At 43.4% G+C, this 19,784-nt stretch overlaps 1 protein-coding gene across 1 annotated transcript; it reads left to right on the top strand.

Annotated features, from left to right (window-relative positions):
• The first annotated feature begins 2,887 nt into the window (after nt 1-2,887).
• On the top strand, nt 2,888-14,044 carry LOC118372468 (integrin beta-7-like). The gene is made up of 15 exons (XM_052473540.1): nt 2,888-3,135; nt 3,382-3,461; nt 7,871-8,066; nt 8,265-8,435; nt 8,570-8,811; nt 9,365-9,520; nt 9,656-9,751; nt 9,886-9,975; nt 10,139-10,285; nt 10,520-10,722; nt 11,118-11,344; nt 11,678-11,885; nt 12,077-12,270; nt 12,539-12,699; nt 13,021-14,044. The coding sequence occupies exons 1-15, from the start codon at nt 3,072-3,074 to the stop codon at nt 13,087-13,089; spliced, it is 2,304 nt and encodes a 767-aa protein (XP_052329500.1). The 5' UTR covers nt 2,888-3,071; the 3' UTR covers nt 13,090-14,044.
• The last annotated feature ends 5,740 nt before the right edge of the window (nt 14,045-19,784 follow it).

Raw genomic sequence — 19,784 nt, 5'->3', positions numbered from 1 at the left:
TGGGGAGAATATACAACAACAACAAAAATATAATAAATAAAAATAAGTAGGGGTGTGGATCAGAAAACCAGTCAGTGTCTGGTGTGACCACCATTTGCCTCATGCAACGCGACACTTCAAATCAAATCAAAGTTTATTTGTCACGTGCGCTGAGACCTTACAGTGAAATGCTTACTTACAGGCTCTAACCAATAGTGCAAAAAAGGTATTATGTGAACAATAGGTAGGTAAAGAAATAAAACAACAGTAAAAAGACAGGCTATATACAGTAGCGTGGCTATAAAAGTAGTGAGGCTGCATACAGACACTGGTTAGTCAGGCTGATTGAGGTAGTATGTACATGTAGATATGGTTAAAGTGACAATGCATATGTGATGAACAGAGAGTAGCAGTAGCGTAAAAGAGGGGTTGGCGGGTGGTAGGTGGGACACAATGCAGATAGCCCGGTTAGCCAATGTGCTGGAGCACTGGTTGGTCGGCCCAATTGAGGTAGTATGCATATATGATAAACAGAGAGTAGCAGCAGCGTAAAAAGAGGGGTTGGTGGAGGCACACGATGCAAATAGTCCGGGTAGCCATTTGATTACCTGTTCAGGAGTGTTATGGCTTGAGGGTAAAAACAGTTGATAAGCCTTTTTGACCTAGACTTGTCACTCAGTTCTGCTTGCCGTGCGGTAGTAGAGAGAACAGTCTATGACTTGGATGGCTGGGGTCTTTGACCATTTTTAGGGCCTTCCTCTGACACCACCTGGTGTGGAGGTCCTGGATGGCAGTGATGTACTGGGCCGTAAGCACTACCCTCTGTAGTTCCTTGCAGTCAGAGGCCGAGCAATTGCCGTATCAGGCAGTGATGCAAGTGATGTTCTCGATGTTGCAGCTATAGAACCTTTTAAGGATCTCAGAACCCATGCCAAATCCTTTTAGTTTCCTGAGAGAGAATAGACTTTGTCGTGCCCTCTTCACGACTGTCTTGGTGTGTTTGGACCATTCTAGTTTGTTGTTGATGTGTACACCAAGGAACTTGAAGCTCTCAACCTGCTCCACTACATCCCCGTCGATGAGAATGGGGACGTGCTTGGTCCTCCTTTTCTTGTAGTCCACAATAATCTCCTTAGTCTTGGATACGTTGAGGGATAGGTTGTTTATTCTGGCACCACCCGGCCAGGTCTCTGACTTCCTCACTATTGGCTGTCTCGTCGTTGTTGGTGATCAGGAATACCACTGTTGTGTCATCTGCAAACTTAATGATGGTGTTGGAGTCATGCCTGGCCATGCAGTCGTGGGTGAACAGGTTGTACAGGAGGGGACTGAGCACACACCCCTGGGGAGCTCCAGTGTTGAGGATCAGCGTGGCAGATGTGTTGCTGCCTACCCTCAAGCACCTGGGTGTGGCCTGTCAGGAAGTCCAGGATCCAGTTGTAGAAGGAGTCCCATGATCCTTAGCTTAGTGATGAGCTTTGAAGGCACTATGGTGTTGAACGCTGAGCTGTAGTCAATGAATAGCATTCTCACATAAGTGTTCCTTTTGTCCAGGTGGGAAAGGGCAGTGTGGAGTGCAATAGAGATTGCATCATCTGTGGATCTGTTTGGGCGGTATGCAAATTGGAGTGGGTCTAGGGTTTCTGGGATAATGGTGTTGACGTGAGCCATTACCAACCTTTCAAAGCACTTCATGGCTACGGGCGTGAGTGCTACGGGTCTGTAGTCATTTAGGCAGGTTGCATGTCCTTTGCATAGAGTTGATCAGGCTGTTGATTGTGGCCTGTGGAATGTTGTCCCACTCCTCTTCAAAGGCTGTGCGAAGTTCCTGGATATTTGTGGGAACTGAAACACGCTGTCATACACGTCAATCTAGAGAATCCCAAACATGTTCAATGAGTGACATGTCTGGTGAGTATGCAGGCTATGGAAGAAATGGGACATTTTCAGCTTCTAGGAATTGTGTACAGATCTTTTCGACATGGGGCCATGCATTATCATGCTGAAATATGACATGATGGCGGTGGATGAATGGCACAACAATGGGCCTCAGGATCTCATTACGGTATCTCTGTGCATTCAAATTTCCATCAATAAATATAATTGTGTTCGTTGTCTGTAGCTTATGCCTGCCCCTACCATAACCCCACCCCCACTATGGGGCACTCTGTTCCCAACGTTGACATCAGCAAACCGCTCGCCCACACGCCATACCTGCCGTCTGCCATTTGCCCAGTACAGTTGAAACTGGGATTCATCCACGAAGAGCACAGTTCTCCAGCGTGCCAGTTGCCATCTAAGGTGAGCATTTTCCCATTGAAGTTGTTTCCGATGCCGAACTGCAGTCAGGTCAAAACCCTGGGGAGGACAATGGGCACGCAGATGAGCTTCTCTGTGACAGTTTCTGACAGTTTGTGCAGAAGTTCTTCGGTTGTGCAAACCCACAGTTTCATCAGCTTCTTGATATGCCACACCTGTCAGGTGGATGGATTATCTTGGAAAAGGAGAAATGCTCACTAACAGGAATGTAAACACATTTGTGCAACAAATTTGAGATAAATAAGCTTTTTGTGCATATGGAAAATATCTACAGACTTTTATTTCAGCTCATGAAACATGAGACTAACACTTTACATGTTGCATTTATATTTTTGTTCAGTATATGTTTGTAAATGTAAGAGTGATATTCAAATCACTATAATTCTTTGATCCTATCATGTGTGATCATACCAATATAGGAACTTCAGGGGAACATTTCTGAAGTAGAAATAAGGTTTGGTTTAGCTTTGAGTTTCATTTCTCACATGAAGGAGATTGGAGAAAGCCTCTGGTTTCAAACTAGTGACTCAGAATTGGTTGTGTGTTATTTTTCTTATTTCCAAGAGCACCGACTACAGAAACTTCCGAAAATGAAGTATGTAGGTGGTAGGTGGTTGACAATTTGTGAGAACTCAAGGGGAAATGGCTTGTCTGCTGAGTTCTGTCTGCCTCCTGCTTCCGTCTTCTCACAACTCACTTGATTTTTTCTATCCAGGAGAAGTCCCTCATCCTCTCTGTCTGTCTATTTCTCATTTCATCGCTATCCTCAGGCAATGGTTGGCTTCTTTTTATTAGGAACCTTTATTTTGTACTGTGTGGGACAGATCCAAATTCAAGGTAACTCTCATCTACAACTACTAGTCAGGGTTGGGGGTATCCCATTTAAATTGAAGTGTCATTTAATTACTTACTTTAATTAAGATTTTGCAATTGTTGAATTAGAATTCACTTTCTGAATTGACAAGGCAGACATGGGTAATGGCAGCTCCGTTATGAGAGCAAACACAATCTGCTCAATCTCTGCTGTGTGTCTGAAAGAGTCAGGGGTAATTACATATTTCACTGTTTTGTTTGGTGTGTCAGGGATCCCCCAAATATGTGTGTCCCAGCCCTCATGTTCAGCCTGCCTGAGGAGCCCTGGATGTGCTTGGTGCAAACACAAGGTCAGCCTTATCATGTATCAACTAGCTTGCTGCTGCTGCCTGTATTTGTTTAAAACTGTATCATGTTTTATCCTTGAGTTTTGCTATACTTTCTCTACTCTTAATTCTTGAACTCAATGGCCTTTGAATGCTTTGTGAGTTGACTTACAACATGTAGGGACAACGACATTAGGGCCACTGTAGGAGCTACTTACAATGGGAGCCGACATACTATAGGTCTTCATTGCAGTCTGAATGGTAATATCCTTGTGCATTTTTGGTGAGATCTTAGACAATGACGTCCCATCAAGCTTATGTAAGATAATATATATCTTATTTTTTCAACAGCTTCTACAGTTTGGCAGACATTTTGCTAACGTGTCAAAATAACAACTCTTTACCTCCTGATGATAAGAGGTGTGAGAGATTGACTGAAAGACAGTTAGGTCAAGTGAATGTTTCAATTCCTCCTTCACATTGTTATACATTTAAAGAAAAATGTTATAGGTATCCTCAGCCATTTATACTAGTATCAAATGACTGAAGTATTTATTTTTATTTTATTTTTTATTTCACCTTTATTTAACCAGGTAGGCTAGTTGAGAACAAGTTCTGATTTGCAACTGCGACCTGGCCAAGATAAAGCATAGCAGTGTGAACAGACAACAGAGTTACACATCGAGTAAACAATTAACAAGTCAATAACACAGTAGAAAAAAAGAGAGTCTATATATACATTGTGTGCAAAAGGCATGAGGAGGTAGGCGAATAATTACAATTTTGCAGATTAACACTGGAGTGATACATGATCAGATGGTCATGTACAGGTAGAGATATTGGTGTGCAAAAGAGCAGAAAAGTAAATAAATATAAACAGTATGGGGATGAGGTAGGTAAAATTGGGTGGGCTATTAACCGATTGACTATATACAGCTGCAGCGATCTGTTAGCTGCTCAGATAGCAGATGTTTGAAGTTGGTGAGGGAGATAAGTCTCCAACTTCAGCGATTTTTGCAATTCGTTCCAGTCAGGCAGCAGAGAACTGGAACGAAAGGCGGCCAAATGAGGTGTTGGCTTAAGGGATGATCAGTGAGATACACCTGCTGGAGCGCCTGCTACGGGCGGGTGTTGCCATCGTGACCAGTGAACTGAGATAAGGCGGAGCTTTACCTAGCATGGACTTGTAGATGACCTGGAGCCAGTGGGTCTGGCGACGAATATGTAGCGAGGGCCAGCCGACTAGAGCATACAGGTCGCAGTGGTGGGTGGTATAAGGTGCTTTAGTAACAAAACGGATGGCACTGTGATAAACTGCATCCAGTTTGCTGAGTAGAGTATTGGAAGCTATTTTGTAGATGACATCGCCGAAGTCGAGGATCGGTAGGATAGTCGGTTTTACTAGGGTAAGTTTGGCGGCGTGAGTGAAGGAGGCTTTGTTGTGGAATAGAAAGCCGACTCTAGATTTGATTTTAGATTGGAGATGTTTGATATGAGTCTGAAAGGAGAGTTTACAGTCTAGCCAGACACCTAGGTACTTATAGATGTCCACATATTCTAGGTCGGAACCATCCAGGGTGCTGATGCTAGTCGGGCGTGCGGGTGCAGGCAGCGAACGGTTGAAAAGCATGCATTGGGTTTTACTAGCGTTTAAGAGCAGTTGGAGGCCACGGAAGGAGTGTTGTATGGCATTGAAGTTTGTTTGGAGGTTAGATAGCACAGTGTCCAAGAACGGGCCGGAAGTATACAGAATGGTGTCGTCTGCGTAAAGGTGGATCAGGGAATCGCAGCAAGAGCAACATCATTGATATATACAGAGAAAAGAGTTGGCCCAAGAATTGAACCCTGTGGCACCCCCATAGAGACTGCCCGAGGACAGGGGATTCGAGATGGTCAGTAACCTGTTTGTTGACTTGGCTTTCGAAGACCTTAGATAGGCAGGGCAGGATGGATATAGGTCTGTAACAGTTTGGGTCCAGGGTGCCTCCCCCTTTGAAGAGGGGGATGACTGCGGCAGCTTTCCAATCCTTGGGAATCCAGACGATATGAGAGGTTGAACAGGCTGGTAATAGGGGTTGCGACAATGGCGGCGGAAAGTTTCAGAAATAGAGGGTCCAGATTGTCAAGCCCAGCTGATTTGTACGGGTCCAGGTTTTGCAGCTCTTTCAGAACATCTGCCATCTGGATTTGGGTAAAGGAGAACCTGGAGAGGCTTGGGCGAGTAGCTGCGGGGGGAGCGGAGCTGTTGGCCGAGGTTGGGGGAGCCAGGGGGAAGGCATGGCCAGCCGTTGAGAAATGCTTGTTGAAGTTTTCGATAATCATGGATTTATCGGTGGTGACCGTGTTACCTAGCCTCAGTGCAGTGGGCAGCTGGGAGGAGGTGCTCTTGTTCTCCATGGACTTCACAGTGTCCCAGAACTTTTTGTAGTTAGAGCTACAGGATGCAAATTTCTGCCTGAAGAAGCTGGCCTTTGCTTTCCTGACTGACTGCGTGTATTGGTTCCTGACTTCCCTGAACAGTTGCATATCGCAGGACTATTCGATGCTATTGCAGTCCGCCACATGATGTTTTTGTGCTGGTCAAGGGCAGTCAGGTCTGGAGAGAACCAAGGGCTATATCTGTTCTTAGTTCTGCATTTTTTTAACGGAGCATGCTTATCTAAAATGGTGAGGAAGTTACTTTTAAAGAATGACCAGGCTTCCTCATCTGACAGGATGAGGTCAATATCCTTCCAGGATACCTGGGCCAGGTTGATTAGAAAGGCCTGCTCACAGAAGTGTTTTAGGGAAAGTTTGACAGTGATGAGAGGTGGTCGTTTGACTGCGGATCCGTAGCGGATACAGTATCTGTCAGGGTTTACCAGAATTGGACCCAGAAGCAGACCAGGACAAGGTGAGTATAAAGATGGTGAGTATTTATTAATCAATGAGAACGTGGAGGTAGATAGTTCCGGGTGGAGGAGAGGGGCAGGGTGGAGGAGCAGATCCAATGGATAACAACACACTGCGGAGGGGATGGGTTGATGGGAGGGAGTGGATAGGCAGATCCAATGGATAACAACACACTGGTGACGAGCAGACAGGGATGGGGTATGGGTTCTGGGTGGAGGAGCGGGCAGCAGAGGTGGGTTGATGGGAGTGGATAGGCTGATCCAATGGATAACAACACACCGGCGATGAGCAGACAGGGATGGGGTATGGGTTCCGGGTGAATGGCTGTAGACAAAACAAGGCAAGCAAGACAGACAAAACAAGGCAAGCAAGATGTACAAAACAATAAAACAAAACAAACTCTATAAACTGGAGGCTGGTTCGTGGACACAACCTACTGTTCATGGCTAACGATCCGGCAGGGAATGGATGTCAGGTCAGAGCTTTTGAAGGGAAGAGGTGATGATCAGGACAGGTGTGCAGATTACTGATGGGATACAGGTGCGGTTGAACATCGATCTCCCAACAAGCTAATTCGCCAGGAAACCAGACAGGGTGCGTTCCAGGACACCGGAAACACACTCCAGGACAGAAACACAGGCAAACACAGACTCAGGAAGCGGGATTCGTGACAGTATCCCACTGGGCACAGACGTCAGTTCAACATATTGTTTTGATTTACATTTGGTTGAGTTGTCAGCTAACGTGAAATCAATTAAACATTTTACCATGTCATTGGATTTAGGTTAAAAGTTGGGTGAAAAAAAAAGATGAAATGCACTTACGCTGATGACTTTGCAAATCCAATTCGTTTTCCACGTTGATTCAACGTCATCACATATATTTTTGGGGTTGAAATGACATGGAACAATGTTCATTCAACCAGTTTTTGACCAGTGGGATGGGACTGTAGAACCCTTTTGGATCCAGGTAAAAAAAACTTTGGGTTCTGTTTAGAACTGTTTGCATGTAGGGTTCGACATGGAACACAAAATAGTTTTACCTGGAACCAAAAAGGGTTGATATTTTAATTGTGTATTTTGCTGCTGCAGCTCTCTGTGATTTCTTATGACAGCGTCATGCTACTGGTGTTAGACTCACTTCCGTCTTTCTATTTCCACGTTCATCTCCTGCACATTTTACTTTCAATACTTTAAATTATCTGTCATTTTGTTGTTGACTGCTTTTTTTTCGACATGAATCAAGATATTCAAATGTTTGTTGGCTTTTGACTTCTTCTCTGTCATTTCTCCTTGCAATCTAACCCTTTCTCGGTCTAATCTATAGGTCCTATGTATCATAATCACATGTCCCATATATGTTTAAAAATAATAACAATGTTTTTGTGTAAGAATTCTAAGCCTAAAACAGAGATGTAACCCCATCTGTTTAACTGACAAGAGGCAGGCCCACATGATAACCTGGCACCTCACTGGTATGAGTCAGTGTTTTATTGTCTATATCATTATGAACTAAGACCATGATACCTATCCTCCTGACAGGACTTCCTGAAGTCTGGGGAGTCCACTGAGCGGAGGTGTGACACTGCTGAGTCTCTGAGGACCAGAGGCTGTGAGCAGACAGACATCATCAACCCCCAATCAGAACTGGTCTTCCTAAAGAACAATGAGCTCAGCAGCGACCCAGACAATGTGGTCCAGCTTAAGCCACAAAACCTCCTCTTCAAACTCAGAGTCGGTGAGAATTATATGACTCGTACACAGCAGCTGCTCAGTATTTCTCAGTGAACAAGCAAGGACAGGTCCAAATCTGAAATTCTTTGTGGTGCTTTATTGATCCTTTATTAAGGAGTGTGAAGTACTAGACATAACAGTACTAGTCTCCTATTGATGCATGCTTTGCCATACCTGTACTAACTGACCCGTCTGGTTTCAGGAGTCCCTCAGACCTTCAGTGTGTCATTCAAGAGAGCCGAGGGCTACCCCATAGACCTGTACTACCTAATGGACCTGTCCTTCTCCATGAGGGACGACCTGGACACCATCAAGAATCTGGGCCAGGAAATCCTCTCTACGCTAAAAAACGTCACCAATAAGGTCCGCATAGGTGAGTGCTGAGGAGACAGACTTTTGCAGAAGTAAGGATTTCAAGTTAGGATTTAATCAATTGTGTGTAGTCATCTGACTATGCCACCTATCCTCATTTTGTCCATCTCTATCACTCGCCTCTCTCCCTATCAGGCTTTGGCTCATTTGTGGACAAGGTGGCTCTGCCGTATGTCAGCCAGGTTAAGGACAAGAAGAAGAACCCCTGTCCCAGCCGCCTGTACACCTGTCAACCTGCCTTCAGCTTCCAGAACATTCTGGGACTAACCCAAGACGTGGCCGAGTTCAAGACCAGGGTCAGCAACCAGATCATCTCTGGAAACCTGGACTCCCCCGAGTCTGGCTTTGACGCCATCATGCAGGCAGCTGTCTGCCAGGTAGGACTGTCGTACATGACCAAACACAGTTACCTCTGTATAGAGGCTAGGATGTCTACAACCAATGCGGTCTCAGAGCATTTAGTAGTAAATCCCGAGACATTCCATTTTGTATGATATGTTACAAATTGCAATTCATACGATATCTTACGAATTTGAAAAATGTACGATATGCTATGAATTTACAAAATGTATCATATGTTACAAATTCCATTTTGTTGTGGCTAATGTTAGCTAGGGGTGGCTAGCTAGGTGGCTAACGTTAGCTAGGTCGGGGATTAAGTAACCTTCCATCTTACGAAACCATACCAAACGTTACATATCATATTAATGTGAATGCCTCAGATTTACATGTACTATGTTACGTTTGGTCGAGGAGACCAGTCTGCTACAACGTATGTCTACATTGTCCATTTCTATTTCTCTCCCTTTCTCTCCCTCCTTCCCTCCCTCCCTCCCTCCCTCCCTCCCTCCCTCCCTCCCTCCCTCCCTCCCTCCCTCCCTCTCCCTCCCTCCCTCCCTTCCCTCCCTCCCTCCCCCTCCCTCCCTCCAGGGTGTGATTGGTTGGAACAATGTCACCCGGATCCTGGTTTACACGTCAGATGACACCTTCCACATTGCCGGGGACGGCAGGCTGGCTGGGATATTCGAACCTAATGATGGGAAGTGTCATCTCAATGGCAGCGGCTTCTACGATGGCACTAAATATGTGAGTTATCAACAGAGGGGTGGGATGATCAACACTTAGAAGAAGTGAGCTTGTTTCAGTGACATTTGTTGTGGAAGAGCTGGGCAACTACGACGCCTTTCTGTGGTTATTTAATCCACTTCCTATGTGTCTAAGGACTACCCATCGGTTGGCCAGCTCGCCAGGGTCCTGGCAGCCAATAACATCCAGCTCATCTTTGCTGTCACCGAGGACAGTGTTGCTGCCTACAAGGTCAGGACTGATAGGAGAGATAGCAAATTCCAAAAGTTCACAAAATGTTTAACCTCTGTATTTCTACCTTCACCCGTCTCTCTCTATTGTGCCCACACCTAAACAAACACACATATACACACACACTTCTCTAGGCATTGAGTAAGCTAATCCCTCAGTCAGTGCTGGGAGTCCTGAAGAACGACTCCAGCAACGTGGTCCAGCTCATCTTAGAGGCCTACAGTGTGAGTATCTCAACGGTCTCAAGCCTAGAACACAGTTGACAATAATTAGTGCCAAGCTACTGCAAAACTGTGGCTTTGCAATGAAATTCCATTTATTGGACACATAGACAAAAATGTAAAATCATCAACTCTCCTGTCTATAGTAATGCATATCTGTTCACAGAACCTGTCCTCCACTATCTTATTGGAGCACCATGGAGCCCCCTTAGGTCTGGACGTGACCTACAGATCCCACTGCACCCCTGCAGAAGGGGACAACACCCCGTGGCAGAGGAGGGGCGAGTGCATGAACGTCAAGCTCAACCAGCAGGTCTGGCACAAAGCAGGGGTGGAGGGAAAAAACAAGATGTGAACAAGGAAAGCAAGGCTCATGTCTTTAATGGATTTAGTCATGTAATATATGTAGTTATGTAATAGTTGTTCACTTGAAATCAATGGCAGAAAACAACAAAACCAGCATACACTGGGTTTATTTAATGGTATACTGTATAGGACTTGTGTTACAGACCAATTTATTGTGTATTATCCTCTCCATTGCACCCAGGTTGACTTCACAGTGAGTCTGAATATTTCAATGTCTGAAGGAGAATGTCTGAAGGAGAAGAAGCAGTTTGTCCTCAAATTGCAGGGCATCAGCGAGACCCTGAAGGTCTCCGTGGAAACCCTGTGTGACTGTGACTGCCATGACACAGAACAGCAGTCCACACACTGCAATGAAAAGGGAACGCTCAACTGCGGAATCTGCAGGCAAGTCCTCAAATTATGACGAGAACTCACAGCACCTCCTGGTTGGTGAGATTAGAGAACTGTGCTTACAAATTGCACACACTAAGGGAAACAGCTGCAGACTGCAGTTTGACTGTTACCACATAGCAGTAAACAAGTTTCTATAGTTAAAGAAATGTATCAAATATAAAAGTTCTCAGAATCAAAACTTGAGGGGATTCAAGTGAATATAGTTTTCCATTGTTACAGTGATTAAAGTGTTTTTGAGGTACTGATGAGTAGGGCTAGAAGTCTTCCCTGATTACGTGACCTGACCAGAAAAAAACTCCTAGCCCAAATGAAGTCCCAGAATGTCCCGTTTTTTGTTGTTTTACCCTATTTTTTTCATTGTTTTTGTAAAATGCTGTGCACTTTAGCTGTGACGAGGACCACCTGGGTCAAAGGTGTGAGTGTGAGCAGCCTAAGGACATGATCTCTGCCGACTCTATGGACACAACATGTCGCCAAGACAGCTCCCCGCTGCTATGTAGCGGGCACGGGGGCTGTGAGTGTGGCATATGTGTGTGCCAGGGAACCCACCGTGGTGATTTCTGCCAATGTGATGACAACAGCTGTGACCGCCACAACAACATGCTCTGCAGTGGTGAGTAAACTAAAACAGTTAGTTCAGGCCATGCATTTTGATTGGTTAAGAATGTGTTGGGGCGGCAGCGTAGCCTAGTGGCTAGAGCGTTGGACTAGTAACCGGAAGGTTGCGAGTTCAAACCCCCGAGCTGACAAGGTACAAATCTGTCGTTCTGCCCCTGAACAGGCAGTTAACCCACTGTTCCCAGGCCGTCATTGAAAATAAGAATGTGTTCTTAACTGACTTGCCTGGTTAAATAAAGGTAAAATTAAACAAATTAAAAATAGCTGCACCTTATTGGAGCCCATTTTTCAGCTGTTTGAGACAACGTTTGCCGCCTGTCTCCTGCAGGTAATGGGCAGTGTGACTGTGGAACATGTAAGTGTCATGCCAACTACACAGGCTCTGCGTGTGACTGTTCCACCCTCACTGACCAGTGCAGGACTGCTGGGAAGCTGTGCAATGGCCAGGGAACATGCCAGTGTAACCAGTGCCAGTGCAACAATGACTTCTTTGGCATGAGCTGCTCAAAGATTGCTAATGCATGCGCAAAATTCCTGTGAGTACAAGAAAACAATTTAGTCATTTTGGATTGAGTTTCCAGGTTGCCAAAGTTTAGTACTTCAATTGTGACCTCACAGGAACACTTTACATTACAATAATGCAGTGTCTGTGTCTGTGTGTGTGCTTGTGTGTGTGCCTGTGTACCTTCAGTATGTCTGTTAACCTGTCTTTGTGTAACATTTCCAGGGCCTGTGTGACGTGTGAATTGGCCAATAAGGAAAGTGATGGACTAAAGAGTAACTGTAGCCGACCATGTGGCTCAGTCAAGCCCACTTGGGTTGAGGGACCCCAGGAGTTCCCTTGCAGAGAAGACACCATCTCCTACAAAGTGGAGCTGTTCCCTGACGGCAACATCCTGGTCCTCTACGCAGATCTGCCCCGTGATTATCCTTTATTTTCAAGATTTTAACATGGCTATGTATCCAACTGGCTTACTGTTTTTACCATTTCTATTCTCACTGCTCATTGGAGCAATTCATAATATTGCTAGCTCTTAGGCACACCTAAAAAAGATCACTCCTATGACATCCTTCTTCTGCGTATATGGACCTATTCTGCTATAGTTGTTTGATCAAAGATGCTTTGCGTTAGACAAAAAGTCAGGACTCATGTTCTACTACAAACTCTTCCTCTTCACATCCCTGGCAGGCTCTGTTGACAAGACTTATGTGATCATTGGCAGCTCGGTGTCCAGCATCATCTTCATTGGGATCGCAGTGATCCTCATCAGCTGGCTGATGCTGGAGTTCCACTACCGGAGAGAGTACGCCAGCTTCCTCAAAGCAACGGAGACTGTAGTCTGGAAAAATGTGAGAGAAAGAACATTATACACATGACAATGAATCACCATGATATGTCAAATAGGATAGATGTCTCTGCGTTAACTGGTCGTTTCTCATAACCAAATATCTGTCCATTGTTCTCAGTCTCATAGTTTATTGTATGAATAGTGGATTTCTTTATTATTTGTGAATGTGTTTGTCCTTCTTATTGTTGTTTTGTTGTTTTTTTAAAGCAAATAATCAACTTAAGGATTCTTTAATGAAAGATTTATAATGTTAAGTGTTGGTTGTTGATAACATGATGCTCGCTCTGTACTAAACTTCTCTTGTTGGTCCTTTGTGTTTCAGATCGAAAATCCTTTGTTCCAGGACGCCACAACCATAGTTATAAACCCCATACACATTCAAGAGGACTGATCCAAACCCATTCAACTCTGAAGCCAACCAACACTTTACTTCAGGAAAATCTGTTACATACAGTAATAAGCGAAAGTGGGACCATATACTGATCCTAACTTCTAGAAGAGGAACTGCTTGTTCCTTTATCCACTTTCATTGGAAAAATTCAATGAGCCGATTTGTATAATAAATATAAATTTGATGGACTAAAATTATAAAATATTAGAATATTGAATCTCCCTAAAGGCTTAAGTCATATAAAAGTTATACTTAAATCGGAACTGGTTCTCTAGCAGATTAGTAAGAATGGCTCACCCCTTGATCAAAAATGGACTTTTTCCCTTTGTCCAGATTATAACCTCTCAGTTTCGGTTATTTTAAAATTAAAACCTCTCCAAAATATCTCTATTTTTTAAACAAGCCATAGAAAGATGGTTACAATTTCAGTTTAATTTTTCCTACCGAACCACATGACCTTTGGAGGTGTTCAGAACCAGGTTAAGGGCAGAGAAAGCTTGTTGGACACTAAGGAAGCTTTGTTGTAGAGCTTTTAACACATAATCCAAGGAGGGGCCAGTTTAGAATAAGACTGCTTCCTACTGCTTGACCTATGTTGTTGATGTAAATTGTATATGGGGAATACAACCATCCCAGCTCTACAGATTTTGCTGCGAAGACACAGAATCATTAGATAAATTGATTTGGTACTGCTCATATGTATGTAGCTTGTTTTTGGTTACAAGTTCAGGAATGGCTGAAAAATCACACCATTTACCTAGACCTTACTCTGCAAATAGCACTGCTGGCTGACTTGAAAAGCCATAGTCAATCAATCAATAATATAATAATACAAATTTTAATCTTTCATTTACCATCTGTAGAAACCAATGGCGGTTGGTGCCGTTTAAGATTAGGGAGGAAAATATTTTTTTTATGAGCATGGTCTTATTTCTATTTAAGCAATAAGGAATGGGGGTGGTATATGCCTTGCAAGTGTTCATCACTCCTTGAGGTTTTGGTTAAATTTGTAATTTAAATGGATTTTCCATTTTCCTTCCAGTTACTAGTCCAACGCTCTAACCACTAGGCTACCCTGCCGCCCCAATGTAATGGACATACACAAAATTGTCCAAATTTGTTGAAGTGAAATGAAAGAAATTACTTGTTTCAAAACAATTAACAACTGAAAAGTGTTGCGTGCAAAAGCATTCACCCCCTTTACTATGAAGCCCCTACATAAGATCTGGTGCAACCAATTACCTTCAGAATTCACAGAATTAGTTAAATAAAGTCCATCTGTGTGCAATCTAAGTGTCACATGATCTGTCACATGATCTCAGTGTATATATATATATATACACACACCTGTTCTGAAAGGCCCCTTAGTCTGCAACACCACTGCGCACGGGGCACCACCAAGCAAGTGGCACCATGAAGACCAAGGAGCTCTCCAAACAGGTCAGGGACAAAGTTGTGGAGAAGTACAGATCAGGGTTGGGTCATAAAATAATATACGTAACTTTGAACATCCTATGGAGCACCATTAAATCCATTAGTAAAAAATGGAAAGAATATGGAATCACAACAAACCTGCCAAGAAAGGGCCGCCCACCAAAATTCACGGACCAGGCAAGGAGGGGATTAATCAGAGAGGCAACAAAGAGACCAAAGATAACCCTGCTTACCACTTTGTAAAGAAGAAAGACAATAAATAAGACAACAAAACAGAACTTGAGCATGCTTAACTATTCACCCCCCAAAGTCAATACTTTGTAGAGCCACCTTTTGCAGCAATTACAGCTGCAAGTCTCTTGGGGTATGTCTCTATAAGCTTGGCACATCTAGCCACTGGGACTTTTGCTCATTCTTCAAGGCAGAACTGCTCCAGCTCCTTCAAGTTGGATGGGTTCTGCTGGTGTACAGCAATATTTAAGTCATACCACAGATTCCTAATTGGATTGAGGTCAGGGCTTTGACTAGGCCATTCCAAGACATTTAAATGTTTCCCCTTAAACCACTCGAGTGTTGCTTTAGCAATATGCTTAGAGTAATTTTCCTGCTGGAAGGTGAACATCCGTCCCAGTCTCAAATCTTTGGAAGACAAACAGGTTTAGGCTACTATCTATCCTCGAATTGTCCCTATACCCATCATGGCATTGCTACAACCTAGCCTACGAATGAAAGTTTACAACAGGTCAAGAGAAAAATGTGAGTAATCAAGGTGACAGACAGTGACATAATCAATACCGCCTTGTACACTCTTGCCTGCTTCTAGCTGATCTAGAGTGTAATTATTAGTCCAAAAAGTTGCAAACAAAAGTTTCTATTGGACAAGTCCAAGTATGTTTATCCCCAGGTGGAAAAACCTTTCCAAGCGAAACCTTCATATCATAACTGCTAACCACTACACACATCCTACGTTGTTGTCACCATATTAGCTAATGTCATAGTCAACATGGCTACTAGAACTAATGATTTAGTAAACACGCTACAATCATGCAGTGTAGTGTACAGCAAGCAGTTTAGCAGTTACACTGGGGGGGCCCAGTGGCAATAAATTAATAAAACCGAAAACGTACCTTGCGTTGGAAGAGTTCCTGTGTTGGATATCCTGAACCAGCTAGCTAACATAGCATCCGTCTCTGTTTGAGCCAGGTGTTTGAATAGGCTAAATTAGCTAGCTGCCTTAGCTAACTAAGTAAGTGAAAGTGAATAAAATACAACTAAATATAATTCTCTCTCTCGCATCTCCTTCATTTTTTGAGAAATGAATTTGTTCAAAACTGTTCAGGCTTTGTATTGAATTCAATGCACCCAGAGGAGGACGGACACTAGCTATAAAATGTATAGTATGTTTAAGCTGGAAGTAGAAGTCTAAGTATTGTTATCCATTAGTTTATTCCAATTAGGGGTGTGGTGGTAGGGTTAGGGGAGAATAATACATAAGGGATTTTTATTTATTTATTATTATGCAGCAAACATCAGATACAGCCAGCTCTTTGCATTCCGGCGGAAGTAATTAATTGTCAATGGAGCAGTCCGCAACGCTATGTTGGGGGTGCTGCACTAAGCTGCGGTGAGTTCGGTGTACCGTATGCTTTCAGTATTTTAAACACGTGCATTGCTTTACTGTATGGTGATACAAACAGAAGTAGGTCTAAACACACAGACTCCAAATAGCAAACTTTTAGCTAGTTGAAAAGCGAAGCACTTGTGTCAAGTACGGAAAAACAAAACGAATATGCCTCTGGTGGACATCAGGCTTAGAAGAACAAATGACATTGTCATGAGAACATTACAAAATGCTTAAATAGATTAAATGTTCTGAAGCTTGGTATGAAACCTTGTGAAGTGTCATTCCTTTCCAGTTTGTGCACATGGTATTGCATTACATTCAGTTTTTCTTAATGAATTATTTTTGTGTTTTGGTCTGAATTAAGAAATATAGCTGTGATGTGGGATAATGTTCTTGTAAGTATGTTTCTCAATATTATTACAGAAAGTATTCTCTGTACAGTGTATTCATTATATAGGCCTATGTGGCTATTGTCTGTGTCATTGAAATCATATAGTACCGTTTTTAATAATAAATGCCTGGATTGTACCATATTTGCCCATTATTCTTTTCAAAGTTCTTCAAGCTCCATCAAATTGCTTGTTGAGTATTGCTAGACAAACATTTTTAAGTCTTGCCACAGATTTTCAAGCAGGTTTAAGTCAAAACTGTAACTCGGCCTCTCAGAAACATTCATGGTCTTCTTGGTAAGCAAGTCCAGTGTAGATTTGGCCTTGTGTTTTCCAATCAGATTAAATGAAATTATCATCAAATGTATTTATAAGGCCCTATTTACATCAGCAGATGTTGCAAAGTCCTTATTGTCCTGCTGAAAGGTGACTTCATATCCCAGTGTCTGGTGGAAAGCAGACTGGTTTAGCTCTAGGATTTTGTCTGTGCTTAACTCCATTACACTTATTTTTTATCCTGAAAATCTCCCCAGTCCTTAACAATTACAAGCATACCCATAACATACCCACTATGCTTGAAAATATGGAGAGTGGTACTCAGTAACGTGTTGTATTGTATTTGCCCAAAACACAACTTTTTGTATTCAGGACAAAATGATAATTGCTTTGCCAATTTTCTTTGCAGTATTACTTTGGTGGAACTTTGCAAACTGTTGGAATATTTGTTCTGTCCTTCTTTTCACTCTGTCAATTAGTTTAGTATTGTGGGGTAACTACAATGTTGTTGATCCATTCTCCGTTTTCTCCGATCAACAAGGCAGGTCCTACAGGGGCCCTAATTTTGTCGCACCTTTACTACTGTGGTCAGGTAACACAAAAAAGGACTTAGGAAAATTGCAATTGGCTCAGAACAGGGCAGCACGGCTGGCCCTTGGATGTACACAGAGAGCTAATATTAATAATATGCATGTTAATATCTCCTGGCTAAATGTGGAGGAGAGATTGACTTCATCACTACATGTAGTTATGAGAGGTATTGACATGTTGAATGCACCGAGCTGTCTTTCTGAACTACTGGCACACAACTCTAGGATTTTGCCAAGACATGTCACAAGAGGTCTCTTCACAGTCCCCAAGTCCAGAACAGACTATGGGAGGCGCACAGTACTACATAGAGCCATGACTACATGGAACTCTATTCCACATCAAGTAACTGATGCAAGCAGTAAAATGTGAAGAAAAAAAACACACCTTATGGAACAGCGGGGACTGTGAAGCAACACAAACATAGGCACAGACACATGCATACACACACACATGATAACATACGCACTATACACACAGACACATAGATTCAGTACTGTAGATATGTGGTAGTGGTGGATCACATCTGTGAATGTTTTGTAATGTTTTTCAAATTGTAAACTGCCTTAATTTTGTTGGACCCCAGGAAGAGTAGCTGAGCTAATGGGGATCCATAATAAATACAAATACCCACAAAGCCCTGAGACTGCTGGAGGTGGAGCCAGAGACTCCATCTCCAGGTAGTTTCTGCCATTCTCTGTAACATTACCAATCCTGTTCTGGTTCTCCTATGGACTACTAAGGGGTAGCAGAAGGTTAAGTTCAAACCAAGGAAAGGCCGTCCGACACCGACACCGAAGCCAAAGTCTCCCCTCCCCAATGGTGAGGAAGACTGTCAGGCCTCCCTGAGCACCCGCTGGTTCCCCAAGGAGCCCATCGAGAGGGACCCTTCCAGCTCCCCACCCCTCAAAGCCCGGCCCCAGCATTGGCTCTCTCCTCCCTGGGCCATGGGGAAGACTGCCACTGTCCCTGCCACCACACAGGCTCCAGCTAAGCCCCACTGACGACTGAGCCAGCCGTCAGTTCCAAATGGCCGCCCTGGCCCGCTGCAAGAGCATTATTGCCAAGATGGCCGCCAAACTGGCTAGCTCGTCCCCCTCAAGACCCTCCCTCCCAAACCCTGTAGCTCCAGGACCTGATGGCACTGGTGCTCCTGCGCATGGTCCTGTCAGGTTTGGAGCATTTCCCCCCACCCAACCTCTACCCCCGCCTCTGTGGTCTACTGGAACTGTCACTGGGGAAAAGGGATCCCGTCCCCATGGCAAACCTCCATGCCTAATCCCTGGGCATAACCACCCGCCCACACATGACACGATACCTGGCCAATCGCCTCATGTAAGTGGGTGCTGAGTGGATGCTGAGAGAATTTCTCCCCGCGCTGCTGATGGTCATTTTTTTGTCCACTCATCACTGGTGGAAAAAGTACCCAATTTTCATACTTGAGTAAAAATAAATATACCTTAATAGTAAAAGTCACCTAGTAAAATCCTACTTGAGTAAAAGTTTAAAAGTATTTGGTTTTAAGTATCAAAAGTAAATGTAATTGCTACAATATACTTAAGTATCAAAAGTAAAAGTATACATCATTTCAAATTCCTTATATTAAGCAAACCAGTCGGCAGGATTTTCTTGTTTTTATTTTATTTACGGATAGCCATGGGCACACTGCGACACTCAGACATAATTTACAAACAAAGCATTTGTGTTTAGTCCACCAGATCAGATTCAGTAGGGATGACCAGGAATTTTCTCTTTTAAGTGTGTGAAGTAGACAATTTTCAGGTCCTGCTAAGCATTCAAAACGTAGTGAGTACTTTTGGATGTCAGGGAAAATGTATGGAGTAGAAAGTATATTATTTTCTTTAGGAGTAAAAGTAAAAGTAGTCCAAATATAAATAAAAAACTACTTAAGTAGTACTTTAAAGTATTTTTACTTGTACTTTACACCACTGACCCTCATACAGGAGTAATAAAGTCCTAGTGTACTACTTTTGTGAGAGAAAAAATATATATATTCTATTCTGATTCATCAGGGGATGCTGCAGCGCCCTCAGGACCCCTACTTCCTGTGGCTATGTGGGGGACACCATCCTGCTGTTCCGGCTGGAAAGAGGCTCAGTGTAAAGATTTTCGTCCTCCTCTTCCTAGGAGGAGTAGGAAGGATCGGAGGGCCAAAATGCAGCGTGGTAAGTGTTCGTCATGTCTTAATTGAACAAACTGAACACTACACAAAATAATAACGAAGAGAAAACGAAACAGTTCTGCCAGGTGACCAGACACTAAACAGAAATTAAACAACCAAAATGGGGAAAACAGGCTACCTAAGTATGATTCTCAATCAGAGACAACCAACGACACCTGCCTCTGATTGAGAACCATACTAG

This window comes from Oncorhynchus keta, chromosome 21 (assembly GCF_023373465.1).
Source record: "Oncorhynchus keta strain PuntledgeMale-10-30-2019 chromosome 21, Oket_V2, whole genome shotgun sequence".
NCBI classification, from domain to species: domain Eukaryota; kingdom Metazoa; phylum Chordata; class Actinopteri; order Salmoniformes; family Salmonidae; genus Oncorhynchus; species Oncorhynchus keta.
The sequence above is the reverse complement of the archived record's forward strand: the minus strand, read 5'-3'. Positions and strand labels throughout refer to the sequence as shown.

Bases quoted from the DNA above. Each gene is read 5' to 3' on its own strand.
- LOC118372468 (XM_052473540.1), top strand. From the start codon at position 3,072: ATGGTTGGCTTCTTTTTATTAGGAACCTTTATTTTGTACTGTGTGGGA. The intron at 8,436-8,569 runs GTGAGTGCTGAG...TCTCCCTATCAG, and splicing joins CACCAATAAGGTCCGCATAG to GCTTTGGCTCATTTGTGGAC. The intron at 9,521-9,655 runs GTGAGTTATCAA...TATGTGTCTAAG, and splicing joins TCTACGATGGCACTAAATAT to GACTACCCATCGGTTGGCCA.